Raw genomic sequence first — 27,334 nt, 5'->3', positions numbered from 1 at the left:
ACAGGCATCGTTTCATCTATAAAAAGGACAAAAGCAGGCAAGTATGGGGTTAGAATTCAGAAGGGTAGACCTGGCAGCCATGGACAGTGGCTGAAGCGTCTGGGGTCTTCACAAGGTTGTATATTACCTGGGTGCTGGTCAAATGGTGTATGTGGTCAAGTCAGTGAGCTTTGTGTGTATATGTGTGCACATATGTGTCTACAGGTTTAACTCCAGTTGAAATTTTAGGGAGGGGCCCAGGTTGTGGCTCAGAGGTAGAGCTCTCACCTAGCATTTACGCCAGGCACTGGGTTCGATCCTCAGCACCACATAATATAAGGACATTGTGTCCACCTATAACTAAAAATATTAAAAAAAAAGTTTAGGGAGAATACACACCAAAATATGATGGGCAGCACTGACTGTGGAGACTCCTGTTAGTACCCTTTCATGGGGTTCTGGTGGCCTGTCAACAGGGACACATCTGTCCCAGCTGGTGGTGACCTGCTCTCACCTCACGCTCCCAGTGGGTTATGACAGAACTGTGTGTGCAAGGTTCCAACCAGTCTCAGGAGCACACAGGAGAGGCCTAACACTGAGTTACACATCACAGGTGGCTCCCCAGCTCCTCAGATTCACTGGGGGAGGGGTGAGAATATTTGTGACTATAGTCATCCAAGAACGATAATCACACTCATATTTCCAGTGATATGAAAACAGCTTCTAATAGATTTTCAATGCCTCCTTTTGCCACAAGAGTGGCTTTACAAAGCAGTTCAACCCTCCTTTACCCCTCAGCCAATGCTCTCTGCTATGACAGCCCCCTGACCAAGGAGACATGATGAATTCATAGTTCCCTTAACCTGAGAGAGGAGCCTTGAATTTTGCCCACGTGACCTCTCTGTACCTGGGGTGTACAGTTCTCATTGAGGTGACAGGCTGTCCTAAGAGTGCTGTAAGAATGTCACCAATGGCTCAGGTTACCTGTGTTGGGGACCCTCAGCCAGGCAGTCCTCGGTTACCTGAAACCACAGAAGCCTAAGCTGAAACCACGGTGAACACCCAGATACTTCACTTTACAGCTGAGAAAACAAATGCTGAAGCCAAAGTCCCAGAACTCAGTGCCTATTCTGCCTGGCAGCCTGCACCTTGGCCCATCCTGCGGCAGCCACTGAGACTTTGTGTCTTAGGAACACTAGTGCAGCATCTTAGGAAATCCAACTTCATGCCAATGAGCTCCAAGGAGAGTGTCTTATTTAGACTGGAGGGGCCTCACGCATCTTCTCATCAGTTCTCAAATACAACCGCTGCTACAGACAATGGGATTGGGTCTGAGTGAAAAGCATCAAAGACAACAGAAGGCTAAGGGCGAGCTCCTGTTTGCAAGGTCAAAGTGCTTTCTCCCACAGTCCCTTGTGGGACTGTGTATCTTGGGGCACCTTTTCAAGCACATGGGCCTTTGGGGAACATTCCATATCCAAACCACAGCACAAAATATCTTGAAGACAGATATTTTGTGCTGTGGTTTGGATATGGATATGGAATGTTCCCCAAAGGTCCATGTTCCAGGCTTGGTCCCCAGCCAGTGGCGGTTAGTAAACAGAACTTTTTTAAATACTTTTTTAGTAGTAGATGGACACAATGCCTTTATTTACTCATTCTGATGTGGTGCTGAGGATCAAACCCAGTGCCTCATACTTTCGAGGCCATGTTTCAGCCCTAAGCCCCAATCCCAGCCCATGGTAGAACTCGTAAGAGATGGGCCTAGTGAAATTTAGGTCACTGGAGTGTGCCCTTACGGAGGATGTTGGGACCCTTGTCACTTCTGTGCTCCCAGTCACAATGAATTCAAAAGGCCTCCTCTCCCATGCGCTCCCACGACTACGTACTGGGCTGCCAGAGGCCCCCAGCAAGGCCGAGTGGCCATAGACTGAAACATCTGACTCCAAATAAGCCTTTCTTCCTTTGATGATTTCAGGCATTTTGTCACCGTGCTGGAAAGCTGACTAACATATCCAGCTTGTGTAGAAAGGAGGCTAATGGAAACAACTCGAAATGACTCTAGGTCTACAAAAGGACCTGAGCCTTCTTTCCATCCCTGACTTCAGCAAACGAAAACAAAGACATTGTGCAGAAATTAAAGTGTGGCCATTAAAATGATAATATCCTTTATACTTCTGGCTCCTCATAAACCAATTCTCAGTGCTCTTAGCTGAAAGCAGCTGGCCACTCAGGAAAGCCAGCGAGGAACAGGAAGGAAACAAACTAGAACACGAAGGCTTCTGTATACCTTCAGCTCTCTAACCCCAAACACCACTGAGTGGTTCTGCAAGGGTGCCAGTCCTAAGTTACAAACTCAATACACTTGACCCCAATAAACACAGGTATTTGGTAGTCCCAGGGAATCTTTGATCTATCAATAGTTGCTCCTTACAGCCTGTACCGTGGCCTTAGAATGCCTCCAGTGAAGACATCACCGGGTTTCTGGCAACCTTGTTAGGGGTAAGCCCAGCACTCCAGGAAACAAAGGCAGATTGTTCAACACCCTCCTTCCTGAAGGGTGGGAACACAGAAGGACAGGGATAGCAAGCTCCTCCAGCTTTTAGAACTGAGCAGAATAACAATCAAGGAAACAGAACACCGAATTCTTTTTTTTTTTTTTTTCATGTCATGTACTTTTGGTAAAATAAACACAGATCTCCTCTGAATTAAGTATTTAGTCTTTTTATTTCAAAAGAAGAAAGGATACCAAGAAGCAGAAGAATGAAGCAGTTAAAACCAGCAAAGCTGCAAAGTAGGAAAGTTGAAAGGGAGAGATGAATCGAATTTCAACAAGGTTGTTTAATGCAGACTCAGGGGTGTGAGGGTTCAGACCCAAGTCACATCAAGTCCAACGACTTCAGCAGGCTCACTGACCCATCAGTGACAGAGCTAGGCCCCTTTCTGCTGAATCTTAACTTTTACACATTCTAGACAGATCATGCACATACAGGTTACACTTCAGGGTTACATGAAATTGCATGCAATTCACACAGAGCATCATTTTGAAGGCACTGTATTGTGTAGCAGGGGCTGCTACTTTCTGGCAAGTCCTCCTAGGTTGGCTTACAAATGGTCCTCCTTTTTGTTTATTCACATTTGAAACTTTGGTGCAAAACTCAGGTGCTGTCTGATCCTACTTTGGCTTCATATCTCACTCTCTCTTCCACTCTCCCTTCTTAAAAGCAGATAACAAGCTTAGAAGATGATGTTTCCTGACAATGATATGTTTTATTTGGACTTTCAAATCATTTGAGTCAATCAAGTAGAAATTTTTAACATGTTGACTTAAACCAGTTGCAACCAGTTTCCTTTTCTCATGAATTCAGCAAGGTCTGTAATTCACAGATTCCATGAGATAGGACACCCAGAAGTTTTTACTCTAAATGGTTCATAATTAAAATAGTTGGTATACATTTGAGTCTACCTTAACTTTTAGAATGTGATTTCAGTGCATGCCACTTGCAGAGGCTCTCTTCCTGATTTTAAAGTCCCAGTTCAAGGGCTGCAAATTGCTTATCATCTTTAACAAAGAAAAGAGCTCTGCAAAATTTTTTAAGGACATAAATGCACATTTCTAGTTCTAAAATTTGCAGTAAATGAGATTTGATTCCAATTCCAGTGTATATTATCAAAGTCATGGGCTCTCACCACTATCTGGACCATGAGAAAAATCCCCTTTAAATTTTATCTTTTGTGCTATTTCAGTGTATGTTTTTGGTCTATCAACTTGGTAGGTGTGAAAAGAAATTGTATTTAACATTCTAAAACTTACAATGGAGACTGGATACAGTTCTAAGGATCATCATGGACTCCCTCATCACTCAAAACACAAAAATATCTGCTTCTTGTAGTCATGTGCTGACCTACCACACCCTTCTAGCAGGAATGTTCTGCCTCTCCCAAGCCCTGAGGAATGGAGTTGGCTATCTATGGACTGAGATCTCTGAAACTGTGAGGCGCCATATTTTTAAACTTTTCTTCTTCTAAGTATTGTCAAGTGTTGGGTCACAGTAGCAAAAAAAGCTAAAACAAATGTCATGGAGGACAAGCTCAATAGATTCTTAGGTTAGTATAATTTGGGGTGATGGCCATGCATTGAGTCCCACAAAGTGATGCCAGAGGTTCTAATTCAGCAGCTTTGATGACCAGCTTGCCTGGGCACTAGATAACTCAATCTTCTATCATGTTCCTTCAGTCCAAGGTATGACAATAACTCCCTATAATTACTCCCTACAATTATAGGAAATCTCTTTTACACCATTTTTTTGCTTCTTCAATCCTTTCAATAATTTTGTAAACTGAATAAAATTTGCTGTCTGACATACCAAAGACAAAAACAAAACAACACCAACAAAGCTTTCCTGCCATTTATTCACATGCTCATTCTGGCCCTTATTTCCACCCCCAGGGTCAGCAGAAAGCACAATGGAACTAGCTCCTATTTAGGTCAAACAGAGGGTTTTGAAGCCTCCTTGTGGGAGGAAACAGAAAACTGTGAACTACAAGTCATCAGTGAAATTTCTGCCTGAAATTCTGCTCTGCTCATAGCACACCATATAGACTAGAGACTGCCAGCATGTTTCTATTAGACTGCAGAGGCTTCCTTGAAAGAAAAGCTATGAAAACATGTATTAAATTGATTTTATAGAAATATTTTGCAGCAACTACAGATGTCTCAAGATAGAGTTTTCTTCCTAGCTCACTTCTGTTAGAAAACACTTGACTCTCCCTGACAAACACACCATGAAGACCATGTCTTCTTATTGCTAACAAGAACTGAATTCCAAACACACACACAGTAAAAGAGCTTATCAAACAGAATCCATCTTTTATAATACCAAACCTTCTATTTCAGTCTCTGACTTTGCTCTAGTTTTATCCATTTACTTAAGAAGTAAGGCTCAGAGCACTCAAATGGCATCAAAAGGTTTCTCTGTCATGAAATTGCTTTAACAGTGTATTCTGGGTTAAAAAAAAAAAAAAAGGAAGCAGGAAGGAATAGAATTTACATACCAAAATTTAATATAAGAAAGGTGGAGAGGGGGAAGTAATGTCCCTTTTTTTCCACTCAAAGATGGCAGTGAGAGAATAAACAGTACAGCAAGTTCAGGGGACTTGAAAGCCACTGAAGTGCATTCTCTCCAAAAAGGGAAGGACAGCTATTGCACTCCAAACAACTCCGCAAAGTCTGCTAACTTAGAAATACCTCAACTATAGAGAGCCCAAAGGAGTGTCACTGACATATCCCAGTTGGGTCTGATGTGATTCCATTATATCACTGAGACTGGCCTTCCTGAATGTTGCCTCCACAGAAGCTACCAAGCAGATGGCTGGATTTCAACCTGTCATAGCACATGAATGATGATGCCAAGAGGAAAAACATGCCACTAACACCACACTAACCTCAGACTGATCATCCATTAACTTTTCCTTAGGGTGTAAGTTTTTACCATGTTTTCTCACAGTTATTTCAAGTGAGGCCCAAGTATCTCCAAATTTCACTTTTGCAATTTTAAAGTTACAATGAGGCACAGAGAGTCTACAGTAGGGAAACCAAACTGTCAACTACTGGCTGAGGCTTGCAACTCTTACCCCTTTAGTAAGTAGAAAGGAAACGATACCTAGATTTTAATATGGCTTTCTCTTAAATATCTAACCCTTCCTAAATACCCAGATAAACTATTATTCTCCCTGGAAATGTTAGCTGCAAACTCAGTGCCTAAAACCAATACTCCAAGGGTAGCTGATGAGAAGCTCAGTTCTGCACAATTTCACACTTGACTTCTCTCAAGTGCCCAATCACTGGCACTGGGGAGGCTTCACAACTAGCAGCAATCAGATGAGGTTTGCAATGACAATGTTGGGTTAACCTGCCCCCAGAGCAGACAAACCTGACTTTATGGTAAAACACCTAATGCCTTAGTCAGCAGAACAAACTAAGTCTGCACCTGGTTCAACCAGGCTGTGGTGATGAAAATCTTAGCTGATATTTCTCCCCTGAAATGACTTGAAAAATTTTGAAGATGCCTTTAAAGTTGCAGGGAGTGGGTGGGTAGGTTTTTTTAATTATTAAATATTTTTATTAGTTGTTGACGGACCTTTATTTTATTGACAGGTGGTGCTGAGACTTGAATTGAACCCAGTGCCTCACACATGTTGGCAAGTATTTTACTACTGAGCCACAACTCCTGCCCCCAGGTGGGGCAGTCTAAAGATGATCCATAGATGCAACTAAAGATCGTGAACAGCAGGTGTTCATTAGAGAACAACCAACCACCACCACAACTGAGGATTGAACTCCAGGGCACTCAACCTCAGACACATCCCTGGCCCTACTTTGTGTTTTATTTAGAGGCAGGTTCTCACTGAGTTGTTTAGTGCCTTGCTGTTGCTGAGGCTGGCTTTCAATTTGTGATCTTCCTGTCTCAGCCTCCTGAGCCACTGAGATTATAGGCGTGCACCACCGCGCCTGGCAAGAACAAAAAATTTTAAAAGTCTCTGTGACATACTTATTTCATAAGAGAGAGAAAAGACGATGCTAAGGATGGCACCCCAGGCCTTGTATACGCTATGTAAGCATTCTACCACCGAGCTACATCCACCAGGCCTAGAGCACATTTTAAAGGTAAACCAAGAACCTATTTGGAGTTTCTGTCAATTTGAATGGAAACTTTTGGACCTTATGGAGTACTAAATATCCCTCAATATAAGCACCGATCAATGTAGTTTTCATTTAAATGCTACTTTCTATACAAACAAAGTTCAAAATCACACGATCTTCTATATATTCTAAGACTAACAACTATTGACTAACACCAAACAAAACAACCCATTACTTATTCTGTAATCGCCTGTATTAGTGGATTTTTTAAAATATGTATTTTTAGAGTTTTGTTATCCTCTGTTAAAGAAATCTTTCAATGACTTTAAGGGAAATAGTGAAATCAGATTTACAACATGACAAATGATGAAGCTGTCACCTATACAGATGTTTTGTTACAAATACAATTTTTAAAACCTGGCTAGTGAGATACAAAAGCTTCTAATAATTTTTATTAAAATTGAAAGCTGTATCCTCAGAACTTAATTTTTGTTGAGAAAAGTCTGAATTAAGTGATAAGTTCACTGGTGTATTCTGAGTTTTTCCAACTAGTAGGGAAGAGAGCACAACTGAGGTAGGTTGTTCTCTCCTGTTATCTTACTTGGGTTCTGGGTTTTCTTCTTCTACTCAGTAATCCTGAGTTCTACAGGGGAAGCTTCCAGAGACTCCAACTATGTTCTGATTATTCAATACGTTTCAAAAAAAAAAGAAAAAAAAACCTAGGGTGCCACTCAGTGACTTATCCTTGGTTCAAACATTAGGCTAAGGTTTCAGTGTTTATTTTGCATGTTAACAGCAAGAACTCAAGGCCTATGATGTGCCTTCTGTGATCCCAACCATTGAGTTTAGAAAGTTTTTGTGCAACAGAAATGTAATAATTGAAAAGTAATCTTTTCCTTTCCATGTTTATCACATGTATCAATATCAGTTCCTTCAGATGTCAACAGAAATAACCAATAAGGGGTGGGAACATAGCTCAGTTGGTAGAGTGATTGCCTCGCATGTACATGGCCCTGGTTTCAATCACCATGCATCACCAAAAAAATAACCAATAAATATGGCAAATTCTTAAAACTAGCTAAGTCATCATGACCCAGTCATTTTATTACCCTTTCACAATGTCTGTTACTTATAAATGATTTAGGAAGACATGTAAGTTTACATAGTTCATACTTCAGCAGTTTTCAAATTTTCTATTTCCTAAGGGCTCATTTTTCCTCTTTCGTGGCTTGACCTTTAGTGTTCCACTGATGGTGACTATTACCAAACTAGATTTACTGCAGAATCTTTGCTTTCTTTTTTTAAGTCAATTCTATACTATAAAATTTGGAGCTTTTATTTTTTTCCAATGCTGTATTAAAAAAAAATCTCTTTACATCTCAAAAATTATGAGATCACAGGGAGTAAACAAAATTTGCATTACAGACTACACACAATGCTTGGCTTAAATAAATGGCTTTTCCTGAGGGGTTGAGCCTCTTAATAAAAAAAAAAAATTAAACAAACAAAAAAAACTTCTTAAAAGTAAATGTCCTCTGTCTTTATGTAATCAAAGGAACCTAGAAAATTTTTGTTCACTTAGAGATTTCTTATAAATATATCAAGTTTTGACATCAAACATGTCTAACTTATAAATAATAAATGGCTTCGGTGAAGAGTCAGAGGTATTAAATATCAGTAATTTCAATATACTTTTAGGATCCTTTTCTCATTTCTCAGAGCTTTAGGGGGATGCACAGATACTAACTGATCTATTAAAAACAAAATGGTACAACTAGGATCAGATTTGGACTTTGGAAGTCAATGCTGGAGTAAATTTCTTTTGTAAAGTGAATTTGTTTCTTTTTTTTTTTTTTTTAATAGCTGCACAAAGGAATTAGGACAGCACATAGCAGAATTTAAGGGTAATGAGGCTATAAAGTTATGATAGCCATAGAATGAATTAAAGAGCTCCTTTAGCACACCTTTGTAAACCGAGTTTCATAGAAAGGCCAATTCTTCCCAATGGCACTGCTATATATAAAACTTAGGAGACAAAAAACTGCAACTAGGCAAATTTAAAAGGTTAGTATGTGTTGCTTAATTTTTGAATGTAAAGTGATTTTAGTTTATAGAAAACATTCTGACACAAAAAGAAGCACAAACTTGAGATGGGACAGAGAGAAAAATGGTATTTTTAAACAGTGGGCTACCTAATGATTACAAACGTAAATAAATAATAGGAATGTGCAGTCCACAAAAGAGGAGAAGATAACAGGGGCGTTGCGGGGGGGGGGGGGGGGAACGGGACGACTGGGGTCTGATAAAAGGGCAACTTTCTAGTGAAGACAGAATTTTAAAATGGAACTCAAAATTAATACTTATTATAATAGACAAAATTACTGCTGGTTATATATGCAAAACTAGTTTGAGAAACCAGCATATAGAATAAACAATACAGATATAGATTTTACTACATTTAAAATTACTTAATAATGCCCTTTACCAATGTCTTTTAACTTGCAAATGACACAAAGAAAAAATTTTAATGTACAAATGAATCAAAGTATCTGCCCACAATGTTGAACATGGAGTAGAATCAAACATTTATAACCCCAACTGTGACACTGTGTCAAATTGTACTGAGAAAATAAGACAAATGGGGACACCCAACAGTTATTTCAAACAAAAAGTAAATACATTGTCATACATTCCCTTTGTATTCATTATTTAGTATTTCTGACTTTTATGAAATCTTCAAACAACAATAACATACGGAAATAGTGATATGTAAACTTTAAGTAGTGAAATCTTGGACTCTTAAGGTTTTTTTTTTTTTCTTCTTTTTTACATTCAGGGTAACTTATATTTTAGAACTAACAAATTATTTCAGAAGATCATCTAACTGTCACAAACGAGCAACATGTATATACTGCAATTTTATTTCAATCGCACAAAATGAAGTTAGCGCGTAGGAAATTTAAATGAAACAGTTATGGTAAAAACAGCAGAGAACTGAAAAAATCTAAAAAGGAAGTACACCTAGAGCATGAAAATTCAACATTCATTAGTGTTTCATCTTCAGTTTTGATTGACACTTGATGCTTGCAAATTTTTAAACAAACTTTTAAATCATGATGACTATTCTGAAGAGATTTCAGCACCAGCACTAAGATTTGTACATTCAGTTTGTTTGCAATTGACTTGTTAGCCATTTACATAGTGTATAGTACAGATTTGTCACAGGTCAGATCACAGTGTTGAGGAAAGCAGTACCTTCCTGTAATTAGAAGGAATCCCTAAACTGTACTTCAGCTTAAGACATCCAATGTATAAGAGCACAAAACCCATCATAATAATGTGGTTCCAAGGACATAGTTTTGATTAGGAAAATACCTTAAGCTTCTGTTTCCCATTTTAATTACTGAAATCTCTAACAACAACAGGACTGTCATATATGACAGCAAAAGTGTAGAGTAGTTCAAACTTCTTGGAAGGAACACATTTAGCAGTCTGGGATAATGCACAATGATGGAAAATATAGCATGATTCAACACTGCTTCTTTTTTGTCATTTTACACAGACATCATGTTAATATTAGACCAAGGCACAAAACGTTTAGTGCATAAACCAGTTTCTTTTAAGATTTAGCATTTTATTTTAGTTTTTTTAATCTTACTTTGGACCACTTGTACTCAGTACTCTACTCACTATAGACTATTTAACTTACCCAACAAAATCAAAAGTGATTTCTGACCAGATTTAATAGGGGACATAAACATTTATATTATCAAAGTGTCTAAAAGAACAATAATAAAGATGAAAATGCCTCCTACTTCCTTTAGAGAATAGTAATTTATAAGCTTGCTGCATCTTTAATGCCTTTACTACTATCACATGACAATGAATACTTGATAGAAAAAAGACCTGTTTACTCTTGAATTATGACAGCTCACCCATCACAGTTTAATCTAAAAATGAAGTTTCTACAGAAATAGAAACTATTTTAACAAGGAAAAAATTCCCTCAAACTTTTTTGTAGTAGTAACAACTGCAAATCTGCAGAGTATAGAAAATTATGCTATCAATAAGCTTTGTCTTGAACTGAGATGTACAAAATCTAGAAAGCAGATGAAGGTGGATTATTTCTTCCGAATTTTAGTGTAAGATTTGATTACAAGAGAATTCAAAGCAATTATGGCACATAACAACAAGCATAAGATGGAGAGCCTGGAGAATGGTTGATTTCCTAAATTTTCCAGAAATCTGTAATTGTAACATATAGGATTTCTGCCCTATTTTAATCTTACCAGTTTCAAAGAGAAGGGAGTGGATCACACATACACACTGCACGCAAGCGCACACCCACCCACACCCAACACAGGGTGATAATAAAGTATCTTACTCCTTCCCACCACTGAAGTCTCACTTTGTTAAAAAAGAAAACTGCAGAACTCTTCAATGGTTTCCCTTTAGCTAATGGTTTCTGTGACCTTAATTGCTGCCATCATTGTTATTTCTTGTATTTCAACATAACAAAATTCAAAAGCAGCTACATCATCAGGAACATGTACCTGAACACCTGTATCACTGCAGGGGTACCTAGGTATTAATAACTGCCAAATTCAGTGATCAAACTCTTTGAGTTCCACAATAAGATTTAATTAATGTGAAACTCAGTATCATGTTTCAGACCATTGAAATTACCGGTTAAAATACAAATAGCTGAAGACATGATGTAAAAGGTTAAGTACTTGGTTTTGTTAACATATTTATCAATTAAAGTCACAAAATATTCCTCATTATTATTCATGCAGGTAATTGAGAAAAAAGATAGTGCAGAAATTAACTTCAAATAAAAAATTATTCCTTCCCTTCCTCCCATTTCCCTATATTCTACAAAATGTTTTCCCTGGGACTCAGCCTTGAAAAGGCCACTACATATTAGTGTGACATGCATTACTGTTTGCAATTAAAAAAGCTAACATTGTGGTGACTGTAAGTACATTATAAAAATGTTCACATGCATAAATCTAAAAAAGGTTGAAAACCTACAGTAAATCTACAGTATATTGTTTTACATTTGACCACTGGTTTGTGTTATGTAGAAGTCATAGATTTGGTAAAGCATTGTAACAATTTAGGAAGGCATCTAAATCTTTAAATTCTGGATGAATTTTATGTTTTAAACTACAAAATTGCATGAAGGCTAACTTGAGAGACTTCCTATCATTCTAAAATTCCTCAAGCTGGACCAATCATTTTTAGGACACTTTCTGACAAATATCACCCTTTGAAAGCAAATATAATTTCATTTGTTCCAGTTTATGATCTTAACCTACACAGGGCTGATCTCATTATTCATGGAATATCAAATATGATAGGAAGACAAACCTGAGAAACATTTACAATACAATAGCAGAACTTGCTAAATTCTTCATCAGCACTCTCTAGGGGGCGAAAAAAAACTTCATAAGCCTTTCTCTTCTTTATTTTAGCAATGGATTGTGGAAAATGTGCAGTTTTATCTCAACATGAAAATATTTCAATGCACGGTGATCTTGCCTGACGAGCTTAGTATTTTCTGCATAACCGTTAACAGGAACTCATATACGACTCTCTTCCATCCTGTGGTAAAGGTCAGAAAAAAGCAGCAAACTGGGAGGGAAATAACTGATCGCCAGAGTCATAATATCTGAAGGCTTTCAGAGGATGTCGGTTTCTCCCTCCTTCTGACTGGTTGTCTCCATTTTCTTCTTACAGCTCATAAAATCATTGTGGGGTTGGGGGGAGGGGGAGGGAAAAGTAGGGGGATTCTAGGAAATTTTTCTTTTTCTCTCCAGATTAAAAAGTTCTGTATCTCTCCTTAGTTTGCTTCTCTATGCAGTATTTGACTTGCTCAGTTCCTGCCTGATTGCTGGAAAGAAAAAGGATTGAAAGTAAATACAACTACAAGGTGCTATGAGTAACTCATTCTTTTTTTTTTAATTTATTTTTTAGTTGTAGGTGGACACACAATATCTTTATTTCATTTTTACATGGTGCTGAGGCTCAAACCCAGTGCCTCACACGTGCTAGGCGAGCACTCTACCACTGAGCCACAACCCCAGCCTGAGTAAATAATTCTTAAGAAATTTTAAGGATTGTATTCAAGTACACTGATTTTTTTTTTTTTTTGGTACTAGGTGTTGAACCCAGGGGCATTTAATCAGCGAGCCACATCTCCCCGGCCCTATTTTGTATTTTATTTAAAGACAAGGTCTCACTGGGTTGCTTAGGGCCTCACTAAGTTGCTGAGGCTGGCTCTGAACTCCAGAGATCCGTCCTGCCTCAGCCTCCTGAGCTGTTGGGATTACAGGCATGCAGCACTGTGCTTGTCAATACATTGATTTTTGCAGCTTTCATTATCTAGATCTTTGTTTTATTACAAAGATGATACTAATTCTTAAAGTGTATACATTTATTTATTTTCCTTTTTGTATATAAAAAGAAACCAAAAACCCAATTCTGTGGGCTCAACATCAAGAGGACAGTGGTATACATGAGTAGAAGTAACCTAAAGAAAAAATTTTCCCATCCAGTTTTTCAAATAACAGACAACATTTGAAACTTAAGGATCTTGTTTATCCTTATTTTTAGAAATAATTTCCATTATAAGCCGGAGAGCTCCTCCCTGACATCCTAAGCCAAACAAGAGCTGGATACTATGATAAAGTTATTATCTTTAAGTAATAAAAATTTTCTTTATTTGCATTTTCATAAACACAGCTCTTCTTAATATTTTAAAGAGGTAGCAATTTACTCAGAGACTTACCATCAATGAGCTCTTCTTTTAGCTTTGTTAATTCTTTTCTCATTTCATCTAAAATGTCCTAAAATATTAGAGAAAAACACCAGGTTGTGGGAGAGAAATTACTACTAAAGGTTTCTTATTCATATAAAATCTTAAGAATGTTAAAAAATGGGATGAGCCATTTTTTGTTTCCAGAGTCCAACTTTGGTAAATTTTGTTTTAATATTTCTCCTTTCCCAATCTTTGCTTATTGTAGCCTAGCAAGATATGAAATAGAATGCTTTCCAAAACTAAAATAACTATTTTGTTATCCAGTGAAAAGTATGATTCAAATAGTTTTTAGAAAAGACAACAGTCCTCTGGTATCAGTCTGAAACGTAATATATAAAAGAAGTTTCAAGGAGGAGGATGTTACTGGACAATCGGCTCTTGGCAAATACTGGTTACCTGGTGTTAAGTATGGGGATTTCTTAGGAATCACCATAGCTGCCAAGAAATACTTCAAAGAATCTAGGATTCTTTTGAAGGGCATTTAGGATTTTTCAGGGGCTGGCTTAATGAAGCAGAGATAAAGAGGGACAGAACCCTGCTGGACCCACACCATCCAACACAGAAGGCACCAGCCACACATAGTTCCTGAGCACTTGAAAGTGGTTAGTTCAAATGATATGAACCAGAGTTCAAAGACTTAGTATGAACAAGATAATGTGAAATAACAACAGAGTTTCAAATATATTAAAAATATATTGAAATGAGTTTATTTCAAATTTATCAGGTCAAGTAAAATATTAATTTCACCATTTAAAAAATATTACTAGAAAAACTTAAAATATGTATGTGGTCTACATTATATTTCTGTTTTAACAGGGATGTCCTGGATACTTCTTCAAGAACTGTGGATCTGAAGCTAAATTGGTGAAAACCAACTATCCTTGAAAGGATTAGTTTTAAATTATGTAACTTTAACATTGCATACTTTAGGAAAAATTAAACTGCTCTGTTAAGATTCATTAATGAAAAAAATTTTCAATTATAAAATAGCAAGGAAACCAAGACACAATGGTTATTAATGTGAGCTAATAGATATACTTATTCAGATTAAACTTCAAATAATCCCTCAAATTCAATCTATTCCCTTTTTCTACTCCATTATTTCAGGTAATTTAAGAATTTACCACATGTTCAAATGTGTGCAAATGCTCAATGTTAAAGCATTTTCAAGAAATGAAAGACATACTTAATATAAAGCAAAACAAGGTCTTGATTATCAATGACCACATGCTTTCCTTTCAAATTACATAAAATTTAACATTTCAAATAGCTTTTCAGTTCAAAAATTAGGTTTATCTAAAAAAAATTATTTCATCTCTTAGAAATAAGACTTTAAAACTTGCAATCTCATCACCTGTTACTCCTTCCTGAGTATATAGGTATTAAATATAGTGCACTATGTATTCAAAGTATAAACAATATCTTTTTCTTTTAAAAAACTGAGATAACTGCACACATTTGTTTTGTTACCTGTATACTCTCACAATACTTTGCATAAATTCCTTGATATGAAATTGCTAGAGTCAATGGCTTTTGAGTTGCTTCCCCAAAGTGCCTCTTAAAAAGCAGAAGTATACGAGAGTGCTTATCTCCTCACATTCTTACCAAACTGAGATTTGTTGAGCCCATTTTCCCCAAAATGGTAAGTGGAAGTAGAAGCCCATGGTTTTCTTACAATTGCACACAATGCACTTACACATACAAGGTATCTTTTAAAAAGAAACCAGTCCAAGTAAAGGAAAGCACCCACCTGCTTCAGTCTGTCATAGTCGAGTCCTTCTGTCTGGACTCCATTGGCACTGGGCTGTGACGAGGGTGTGGATTTTGGTCTGTACAAATGTAATTTCCAGGATAGGTTAAACCACACTTATGATTCTATGAGCTCATAAATAATTGTAACTTTACCAACCCAACACCAGATTTAAACACATTTCTTAAATAAAACACATTTTGTTAAAAAGTTAAGTGTCAAAATCATGGGACTGATTAGAACAGAAAACCAATATTTTTCACTTTTTTACATTAATCAATAAAAAGAAAAATACAAAAACTTGAATATTTACTGTAATACACATCTGTTTACAAATTCTATGCCTCAGTTTGCAGGAAGAAAACATTTTAGTAAGCATGATTTCTTTGTATCTTTTTATTCCTTTTTTTTCTTTCTTTTCTTTTTCTTTTTCTTTTTTTTGTGGTGCTGGGGATTGAACCTGTGGCTTTGTGCATGCAAAGCAAGCACTCTACCAACTGAGCTATATTCCCCAGCCCTCACTTTATTCCATTTCTAGCATTAAAACAAACAAGAATGTTGAAAGAATGATAATAAGATTAGCAGTGCATTCATATCTAATTGGCTATGTGGCTATTTCCCTATAAAGTTTTTATAGAGACATCATTTGAATGCTGCTTCAGACTAAATACTTCTAAAAACTTACATGGTTTAAAAAAAAAAAAAAACTCAACAAGGAAATGATAGAAGCTAATGATCAATAATAATTACACACTTTAAAAAAACTTAGCTTCTATTAAAAATTTTACATGACAAGTCTTAGAGATTAGGCATATTTTAAGCAAATGTTTCAACACCAAATAAATCAGTCATGCCTCCCTCTCCAATACTGGCAATAAGAGAAAAATCCTCAGTGGAAGACATGAAGTTCTCCTTTATTTTCTGGTTTAGCCCAGAAGTGGCCAATCTCTAAAGTCAATATAATTCGAGACCATTCATTAAACCACATGTATCTTCAATTTTGGAGAGTTCCAACATTAGAAATCTGAACTGAGACCCAATATGTATGACTTTTTCAATGTTATTATTTCATAATTCATAAAATATAATGCCCATAGGCATTGCTCATGAAAACAAAATACTGGGTTAATTTATTTTAATACCCAAACATAGTACTGCTTAAAATGTCATTATGAACAGGTATTAGGTATCTGCTTATATGAACAAAGGAAAATAATAACTTTCTGATAATGTTATCCAACAAGCAGTTAGGCACTGAAGAGGATAAGAAGGTTTGTATGAAATATTTCCTTTCCTCTTGTGAGGATTTACCTTCTTATTATGTGAAAGAGACAACTTAATTCCACAATCATTTAAGATTTACTGAGATTCACAGTATGTTAGTTCTTTTTTTTTTTTTTTTTTTTTTTTTTTTTTTGTGGTGCTGGGGATTGAACCCAGGGCCTTGTGCATGCAAGGCAAGCACTCTACCAACTGAGCTATATCCCTGGCCCCACAGTATGTAAGTTCTAATATTTCTGTGCAGTCAACTCTAGTAAATATTCTTCTTCTTCTTCTTTTTTTTTTTTTTTTTTTTAAATATTGGGGATTGAACCCAGGAACACTTTGCCACTGAGCTATGCCCAGTTCTTTTTATCTTGTATTTTGAGACAAGGTCTCATTAAATTGCTTAGGGCCTCACTAAGTTGATGATACTGGCATTGAACTTACAATCATACTGTCTTAGGCTCCTCAATCACTGGGATTATAGGTATATGTCACCATACCTAGCCTCCTAGTAAATACGCTTGAAGGTTGATAAACTGCATTCTATGTACTCGTGCTATCTATTCCTGCTCTCCAGAATTAAATTACTAATTATTGTTTTGTTTTTAATCGTATTTAAGTAGCATAACTAGCTAGCTATTTTCTCTGAAGCTATATAATAAATATCTCCAAAATTCATGTGAACAGATATAATATGCTACATGACTGAGCAGTATGCTGTAAATATATCCTATTTCTAAACAAGTAAAAAATTATAAGTGTTATAAACAATTGTAGAAACATGCAATTTTTATAAAATTTAATTCATGCTAACATGCAATCCATCACCACCACCACCATGAGAATTAACTCAAGGGGGGAACTTTTCATACTGAAGGAAAGACGTAATCACCACTTTTTTAAAAAAAGATTTTTCAACATTACTATGTGTACTATGTGTGAAAGAAGTGAGAAGATTTCATTGTTAAATACTATATTTCTAGCAAATTTTCTTAATAAATAAAATAAGTATTTTATTCAGAACAATTACTCTACCTCAGTATAAAGCAGGAAAAACTATTTTATTACTGCAATATAAACATTTTGTGGAGTTTTAGATGATAAAACTAAGTTTCAAATGTTGATCATCATAGCATGAAAATAGTTATAGCAGATAGGAATTTGATCAGAGTCTGATTACTGAACTCCTAATCATAAGCACCCACTCTGTATACTATTCAATTCATGTTTTTCAGTAAACTTAATGTGTATTTTACAAAACAGATGCGTATGACAACATGAATATATTTAATGTTTTCTTAACCCATGTCTTCAACATAATTAATAACAAAATACAAGGGTTTCTCAGAGGATTGTATTGTTTAACTGTACCACAGTAAATTCCCATTCTGCCAAGTTCTATAAATAGCGAAAAAGTGCTTGGTTTCATTGTCAAAATTTTTATTATTTATTATTATTTTTCTATCTTTATGTATTTATTTATTTTTATGTGGTGCTGAGGATTGAACCCAAAGCCTCACGCGTGTGATCGGCAACACTCTACCCACTGAGCCACAGCCACAGCTCATTGTCAAAATTTTTAATTGAGAAAGAAACAGATGTTTTATCTCCCCACACTTAATCCTTGTGTGTGTGTACACATGCATGCATGCAAGCTACACACCCCCCTCCCAGCCCTGAATGATTCATATCTTTTAAGTTTTCTTCATTAAAAAATGGCATAATAGGCACCTCCTAGAAAAGAATCAGCTCAGGATATTAGGTTAAGTTATTAAAGATGATTTACTATACAGTATCTAGGAAACAGATTTTTCTCAAAGAATATCCAGAACTGTGGCTATAATATTGTCCTGTGTTTTAGTAACAACCAGCACAAGATCTTCTTTTCCACGCTTTAAAAGCCTGTCTCATAATCATGAACAACCTAGACAATATATATGGCCTTAGATTTCCATTCTAGATATTTCTGTTGTTTACCATTTTATATTTACCCTAGTCTGACTTCAAAGTAATGGCAGGTTTTTGTTTTTATTGAAGTTTTCAAAATAAAGCTAAAAATGAGAGACTCAATCTTCCTAAATATCCTTCTTGTGGTGATTACCAATCCAGGTAGAAAAAGCTCAGCCCTATCCTGAACATGTTATTTTAAAGTTTCAAACCACAAGTCACAGCAGGATGATACCTGTGTAATGAATCATAGGACCTGTTGTCAAAAACAATCTGATTTTTCCTTGGAGAATCCCGTCTATGGAGGGGAAAACCATTTAAAGGAATATACAATAGAACTTTAAAAAAATAATCCTCATGATGTTAATGCTTTACAGTTTTTTTAGTTATAGCAAACAGAACAAGAATTAAAGGAATCTGTTATCCTTAAAATAATTGTTTTCTTCAATAAAAAAAGATATGTTGAGACTTATTTTACTTATGTGAGGATACCATTTACTTGACAATTACAGAAAAAAATTTTAAAATTATTACACAGTAGCGCTTTTGTAGGCCGTAGGCACAGTAAAACTTACCAATTATTCAACGAGTATTAAAACACAAAGAAAGTTTTATTACAGCGAATATTAACTAACAGACTTAAAATCATTATGGCTTGTGACAAAATTGTACTCAGATACGTAAGGAACTTTTTTCCCCATTGTGAATACAAGGATCAGTAAGGTTCTTTTTATGTGTGTGTTGCTGAGAATTGAACCCAGGGTCTTGCCCACGCCAGGCAAGCACTCTGCCACCAAGCCACACCCCTAGCCCCAAGATCAGTTAAGTTCTCAAATTAAAACCATAGAAATAATTCACAAACTTTGCAATGTTATGTTCTAGTCATAGTTTGAAACATTTTTAAAAACCTTCTTGCTTTTATTATCCTGACATCTTCATTTAATAAATTCAGCATAATGCAGCAACTCATTATTACTTAACTCATCCTACCATAACATTCACATGGATATTATAAAGACAAATGAGTACTTTCACTACAAGGCAAGGATTAGATTCATAAACATAAAATAGCCAAGGTATTTGCTTTCAAAAAGAAGAGGGAAGGGCTGTGGTTATAGCTCAGTGGTAGTGTGCTTGCCTAGCATGTGTGAGGCACTAGATTGAATCCTCAGCACCACATAAAAATAAATTATCAAAAAAATAAATAAATAAAGGTTGGGCTGGGGTTGTGGCTCAATGGGAGAGTACTTTGCTTGCCTAGCATGTGTGAGACACTGGGTTCAATTCTCAGCACTGCATATAAATAATAAATCAATAAAATAAAGGTTCATCAACATCCAAAAAATAAAAAATAAAGGTACCATGTCCACCTACAACTTAAAAAAAAAAAAAAAGTAGAGGGGAAGAGGGGATATAGCTTAAAAAGGCAATATAATTCTTCATCTTTTAAACAGATTTTTGAAATCTAAAGTTTAAAATTGTTTTTAGTGAAACTTTATGACATAAATGGTAGAAATATATAACCTATCAAAAGTAGTACAAGAGGGACTGGAATTGTGGCTCAGTGGTAGAGCGCTTGCTTGGCAATTGTGAGGCACTGGGTTCAATCCTCAGTACCACATAACATAAACAAATGTGTTATGTCTACCTATAACTCAAAATATATATACATATTAAAAAAAGAGTAGTACAAGAGAGGTCAGAAAATACTCAGGTGTATCAGAATTTCTGTTTTGGTACAGGTTGGGAGGGAAAGCATCTAATGGAGTTGAAATATGATTAGCAAGATTCAACTAATCCATATAAAAAATGCTTTCAAAATGGTGACCTTTCAAGCACTTTAACTTCCTTTAAAAGTCTGGAGAAAAAAAAAATCTTTCCAAGAACATTTTTTCTTCACTAAATGAGACCAAACAAATCAAAGATCTTATTCCACTTGGAGCATCTCTCTTTCATGTCCCTTCCAAGATACAACTTTAACCATCAACTCAGGCTTAATTTTAAATAAACTCACTTATCTGATTCCTGTCAATGAAGCAATGAAGTAGAAATGCAGGGTAATGACAAGACAAAAAAAAAAAAAAAAAAGGAAAGGACTCTTCCCTGTCACAATTCAGATCTTCAAAAGACAAATGGCCATCACAGCCCTGTACTCTGTTATATACTTGAAAAATCAGGCTTCCTAATGTTCTACTGAAGAAAAAGTATAACTATTAGAGATATGATAGAAGGTCACTTCAGTTCTGTTCTACTGAAAAAACATGTTGACCAAAAGCAATTCCCTTCATTTTCTTCTGAACTTACATATAACCATCTTTCAGTTATTACAAACCAAAAGCTTTTATACATTCAAAAAGGCTTGGGTTCTTTGTGGAGCTTAAATAATTATGTCATCACCAAATCTTCTTTGCTGCCAGCAGAAAAAAAACAAACAAAAGCCAAATCCAAATTTAGATTTAGGACAACACAGAGCAGGTTTGTGATACTATGAAGTCTATCTTTGTACTTACTATTCTTTAATAGATTTCTATAATTAGAGTCAAGTTTGCTTTTTATGAGGCAAAAAAAAAAAAAAAGGTAGCTCAGAAAGAAAAGTTAAACAGTTTCTTTAGTCTCTAAATACATATCTTTTTTTGGGGGGGGGGGCGGTCTGGGAAAAATATAAGCCTTTTAAACTGTTTCATAAACCAAGAAAAAATTTCATGTATGTTTAAGACCTATGACTTAAATTCAGCCTTGATAATCAAGTATGCTAGCTAGGAAATACTTTGCTTGACTCTGCCCCCATGGTAGTTTCTGGGCACTATCTTTATAACTTGATTATGATTAGAAATTTCAACAGAGAGAGCAAATTTCTATTTCATAAATTCAAACTTTTAAGTTTTATTCTACTGTTATAAACCTCAGTCTTTTACCTCTAGCTGCTTATCAGTTTAAAATACAAAAGGTTCTTTAAAAAAAAAAAAAAAAACCCTTTGAAGGATGTCATTCAGACTAATGGGGAAATGTGAATGTATATTATATTAGATATTATTGTTCAATGTTAAATTTCTTGGAGTTGTAATGATACAACTCTGGTTACAAAGGATAAGTCCTGATTCTTCAGAAAAGCTAAAATATTTAGGGTAAAGCAGCACTTATTTGCAATTTGCTTTTAAACGATTCAGAAGGAAAAAAAGTATGAATGTGGCAAAATGTTAACATGTGATAACTACATGAGTATTTGCTGTAACATACTTTCAAGTTTTCCATAGTTTTAATTTTTTAAAATAAATAAATTGGGAGGGATAAAACTATTCTTAAAATTTCAGACCAACTGGTTAATAACTACAGGGTAAAATTTATCAGGCACTCACTAGTAAAAATACATTGGACTCAGTGGCTGTCCAATAGTAGATGAATTACGACTATTTTATGTGCTCCTTTTGTGAAATTTCTAATCTATAATTCTTTCTATAGTAAAACTGTATTTCCTTCTTTTCAGATACACATGTAATATAAAACTTAGGAAAAAAAATTGATACCTGGAGATAACAGGTGACTTGCTGCCATTCATTGTATTTGTCCTTTCCCAAGGTTTTCTGGTTGGTTCTTCAAAAGAAAGGAACAAATGTTACTCTACACACTTTATGCGCTTTCCAGAGTTATTGTGAAACAATAAAATACTAAAATACCATCCTGTTTATATAGATTGTAGATAAATGTTATTTAAATTCTAAACATTAATTTAAATAAATAAGAATTCTAACATGCAGTTTCAGACCTTAAAATAAGGAAAAATTAATAAGCAGACATTTCTCTAGAAGAATCTAAGATTACAAAATCTAAATATTATAGTTCTATAAACCAAATGGTAAGAAGTTTCTCTAATAAACATGTAATCAGAAAGATGAAAATTTTAATTAGAATGAGATAGTATCTACACTATTTTAATCTATTTTTAGTGTCAATAATAAAACAAAAACAAATGTGTTCCTGTACTTTAGCAGTTCATAAATCCAAACAGTCCTCTTGGTAAAAAATTTTAAAAAACTCAAAATAAATTTCAGAATCATACAATTCTATTATATTTCCTTCATTCTTAATCAATTCTTTGAACTTAAAAGATAATTCAGTTAAATGTAAGTAAACTCACTCTAAGCTCTCATTAAAAGACACTAGGTAGTGAATTCACTGGTTGGCTGGCTATGGTGCTTGGAACTTTTTTCTAATTTGGCTTACTCTCTGATGCTGTCATTGGTTTCAGTGGATGAATGGATAAAATGAGAAGTGGGATCTTGTTGTGGAAGAAAGGCATTTGAGCCATGTGAAAATCAAGTCTATAGATGAATTGTGATCTTGCTGTATAGATGTAACCATAAAACTGCTCTGAGTTCCAATGTAGCTGCTCAACTGGCTTCTGCATTCTTTTAGGCATCTTTTATATAGTCTCTTAAAAATACATTTATGTGCAAAACTAAATGAGAACTCTTTCATGAAGAATGGCTTTTGATTCTAGATTTCTGCTATGTGCAGGCATCTGGGCATTGTAAAATCATCACCAATCTTGCATTTTAATTAATCACCTCTCTTCCCTTTTTCACAATACTTTTTAATTTCTTCTTTTATATTCTAACAGTTAACATATTCTCTCAATGACTGCCACAGTGGTGGCAAGATCCTGAGTTGGCTGGGGAACATCAAATAATCAGATGGTATCCAGGACAGCCAGAATCAGAAACACATCTAACACATCAGCACAAAAGGTGAAAAGACAGAAGTCCTTAGTAAAAATGAGGTACATCTTGAACAGGGAGGGGAACATTCATTAGGGCAGTGTCACCAAAGAGGCAGGAAGAAAGAAAAGTAATTCCAAAGAAGGTAAGATGCAGTGGCTTTTTAACCACTGTCTGAGGTCCTTTCTCAATTAGCCAAACAAGAACCCTCTTTTAATCTTAAACAGGCTCAGCTGGCTGGGAGGAATAAGGCCATCTTCTTTAAGGGGTTCTAGGTGTGTTTCAGGAGGAAGAGCCTAGGCTGGGTCTTTGGAAACACTGGCAGAGCTCCCCAATTGGTTTCTCTGACTCAGTCTTTCCTGATTCTATATCACAATACTCACAAGTGCCATTTATGTGCTGAAAACAGTTCCAACTGATCATACATTAACCCAGTATGTGTAGGATAAAGCCTTAACTCCTGAGCTTTATCCTCAACCTTTTTTTTTCCAACTCACTTGTCCAAGAGGAATTCTCTATTCTAGACAGGTGAGTCTATTTACTATCTCCTGGTCTCTTTTTGCTCAGCTTGGACTCCATGTCTCTGTTCATGACATATTTCCTGAAATATCATTCCTTCCCCTACTTTCAATCATACCAAATACTCTACGATGTAACAATGGCCCAGATAGCGCCACATAAAATCTCTTCCCTCTCTGACATATTAATATTCAACATATGCTTATAAAAGATTAACTTTTCCTTAAGTGTAGCTCATTTTCTCAACTGGATTAGAGTTTTCTGTGCTCCAGGTCTTTATCTTTCAGTTCTTTTTGGCCTATGAAGTGTCTGAAACATGCCAATTAAAAATACCAAGTGAAACAAGAGGGGGGAAAAAAAGGCCAGAAGCCCTTCTGAACGAATTCATTGTATATGTATGCAAATATAAACAAAAATTCATGCTTTCATTTTTCATTTTTGAAATAAGTAAATATATGTTAGGCAAGAACAGTCCTTAAGCTGGGGCCTATGGATAATGTTCTGGGAATCAGGAACACTTTCAAACTGTGAGGAAATTTGTATAAAAATGATCTTTCCTTCTGGGGAGAGAATTTACAACTCTCATATATTTCTAAGATTCTTTAACCCTTTAAAGAATGATTTACTTCTAAATTATCTGTGGTTTTAATAGCTGTACATATAATTAATTTTGATTTATAACAGCAGACTGCTAAATAATGAAACAAAACAAAAAAATAATGAAAATGAGATAATAGAAATGAGACAAAAACAAAAGTATGTTTTAGAAATAAAAAATTCTAAAGGCAGCTGGAGTCTCTAAATCAAAATATGTAGGCATTAATGTAGATGTTTCTCTAAAATGACTTTGATAGACCACTGTAGATATTAATTTATCAATTTTATTTGTTACTTCATTCCAAAATAGTTAAGGAGGCAAAGAGCCCAGTTCTTAGTCTGATCAAATACAAAGAAGAATGAGTAAATATGTCACAATCTCCAAGATGGGAATCTTGGATGAAATATCACTAAGTATTTCCAGTAAAATATGTTTTGTTAATATTCTAAGTAATATATGCCATGTCCAAGAATTGTCAATGTCAGAAATTTTACTGTATTCAAAAATGTTTCCCAAAAGCTTAAAAAAATTCTTAGCTTACAAATTACAAGTTTTATTTTCTTGATTATCAACACCCAAATGAATGGTTAAAATGACAACCTTCGCAATTTGAGAATGTTCTGAAATAGAATGCAGGTCTACTCACTTAATTTTTACCTTAAAGAACTATTAAAAATATTCCCATTGTCTAATAATGTATTTTCTTTGTTTTAGCAAGTAACTCAAATCGTGGACAATACCCAGAGATGTGTAAAATAACTTTCAAAGATAGTTATGAGAAAAATGTTGAGTTTTAACAGATCTCACATTACAAGAAAGCAACAGCAGCTTCTGAGATTATAAAAGCAGAGAAAAGTCAATGCTTTCAAGTGTAAATAAAGAACTTTAACATCTTAGTGACCAAGCAGTCAGTTGGTTCAAACATGGGAAAGGGGATATTTTTAATTAGGAAGTAATATTTAGGGAAAATTTATAAAGGTTAAAATATCTTTCCTGAACTTACCAGGTGTGCTTGTTGAAGAAGCCTTGGAAGTGACAGGCTCTGAATCTTCCTAAATATGCAGAAATATATGTATTAATATTACATTCACTATTGTTGTACTGATTTAACATTTTACATGTTCCCTTTCCATATTCTTTATGTCATTCCCCATTATTTCCTTCATCTATCTTCTCTTCCTTCCATTCCAACTTAGGCATCATCTTTCTTACCTTCTTAACATTCCCAACTCCCATTGTCCACACAGCTCCTTTCTTTTTTTTTAATTTTTTAAAGTTGTTGATGGACCTTTATTTATATGTGGCGCTGAGAATCGAACACACTGCCTCACTCACACTATGCAAGCGCCCTACCTCTGAGCTACAACCAGCCCCCACACATCTCCTTTCTTAAGTGTTCTGATGGAGAACCTGCACTAGCCAATGATATGAAGCCAGACAGATTTGAGAGATAGCATGAAAGGCAGTCAAATGGTGCAGGGAAAACAATTAGGTGTTGAACATCAACATATAGAACAGATAGACAGCAAAGTTGTACAGCTGAACGGGGATGGGGTCCTGGGATGACAAACTGCTGATTTAATCAAATTCTTCATTTTGCATGAATACAAGGAAACTGAGAGCCTAAGAGATGAGGGGGGGGACAGGGAACAAAACCCTAGTAAGAGGTCATTCACTCATTTAAAGTTAGGGCATAACAATAGAACTGATTCTATTATAGGTTTGAACTTCAGTGGTCTTCCCACAACTCCACATATTCAACTCATTTTAATAATGCCATTTTAATTTTGTAAATAATACTCAAAAGCCATTTTAAAGATATGCATACTTAAAAATAAGCAAATCTAAATTCAAACTAATTAAGTTCATATTAAATAATCTCTGACATGTTTTTGTAAGAAGCTGCGCTTGAGGGCTAGGGTTGTGGCTCAGAGGTAGAACGCTCGCCTGGCGTGTGCAAGGCCCTGGGTTCGGTCCTCAGCACCACATAAAAATAAATAAATAAAAACAAAGATATTGTGTCCATCTGCAACTAAATAATAAATATTAAAAAAAAAAAGAAGAAGAAGAAGCTGTGCTTGAATTTCATGTTTAAGGTGTGAGGGGTTATTTTTATTCACTTACACTTTTGTCCTCTTTTTGTTCTGCTTCTATTGTTGATCCCTTTTCAGCAATTCTTCTCCTAAAAAGATAGCAAATTGGATTTTTAAAAAAATCATCTCTTATTATAAAATATAAAAATTTCTCTAAGAGGGAAGAATCGACTCGTTATCTTCAGAATAAAATTAACAAAGATTCTCACCTCCTAGCCAGCAGGGCACTCATTTCTTCCATTAAACCACTACCCCCTAAAGGAAGTGGTCCATTTCCACGACTTGTATCTGTTTTGGATGAGTTCATGCTGATGGTACTTCCTCCACTTGGGAAAGAGGCATCCTCCATCTTAACGAAAATACACACACATAATGATTTCCTATGTTAGACAATCATACTCATGAATGTATTACATTAAAAATAGAAGAAACATCAGCATTAATTAAAAAGTACTCAAATATTATTTTTTATAACCTTAAGAACCAATAAAGTGAACAGTATTAATTTATATATCAATGGGAGTTTTATCAAAGTTAACATTACTAATAAGATGAAACAATATCATGTCTTCTTGAACAATACACTGAGAAGGCCGTAACTGTTGGTATGTTTGCACCCAAATTGTATAACCTGAATCTGATATTGAGAAAAATTCAAATAAGTCAAACTGAGGGTCATCTAAAAAATGTAAACAATCAAAACACAAACAAACAAAAAAAACCCTGACAATTAAAAAAAATGTCAAAAATTTTGAAAAAGAAACAAAGATTGAGGAACTGTCACAGATTAAAATAAATTTGGATACATTTGCGGACTGTCATATTCTATCAATGTGAAATTTCTTGATTTGGTAATTACACTATGATCATGTAGTTAAACATTCTTTCTCATTCAAAATACACAATGAACTATTTAGGAAAATGGGCATGATGTTTCTATCTTACTCTCAAATTATGCAGATAAAAACAATGTAATGATAAAATGTTAACCTATAAATACA

General features: G+C 35.2%; 1 protein-coding gene across 4 annotated transcripts in view; it reads right to left on the bottom strand.

Annotated features, from left to right (window-relative positions):
* Positions 1-9,521: 9,521 nt before the first annotated feature.
* Enah (ENAH actin regulator) overlaps positions 9,522-27,334 on the bottom strand; it is a 141,989-nt gene continuing 124,176 nt past the window's right edge. For 2 of the 4 annotated variants that reach the window (XM_076832464.1, XM_076832467.1), the window contains 8 exons: positions 26,543-26,682; positions 26,365-26,422; positions 25,244-25,292; positions 21,933-21,999; positions 18,644-18,706; positions 15,196-15,274; positions 13,416-13,473; positions 9,522-12,518 (listed from right to left, as the gene is read on the bottom strand). In XM_076832464.1, coding sequence (XP_076688579.1) covers positions 12,481-12,518; positions 13,416-13,473; positions 15,196-15,274; positions 18,644-18,706; positions 21,933-21,999; positions 25,244-25,292; positions 26,365-26,422; positions 26,543-26,682 — 552 coding nt within the window. In that variant the 3' untranslated portion in view covers positions 9,522-12,480. The remainder of the gene's footprint in view (positions 12,519-13,415; positions 13,474-15,195; positions 15,275-18,643; positions 18,707-21,932; positions 22,000-25,243; positions 25,293-26,364; positions 26,423-26,542; positions 26,683-27,334) is intronic. The other 2 variants (XM_076832466.1, XM_076832468.1) reach the window with 1 other exon arrangement.

This window comes from Callospermophilus lateralis, chromosome 13, assembly GCF_048772815.1.
Source record: "Callospermophilus lateralis isolate mCalLat2 chromosome 13, mCalLat2.hap1, whole genome shotgun sequence".
NCBI lineage: Eukaryota > Metazoa > Chordata > Mammalia > Rodentia > Sciuridae > Callospermophilus > Callospermophilus lateralis.
Note: the sequence above shows the minus strand (reverse complement) of the source record. Positions and strands in the feature narration are given on the sequence as shown.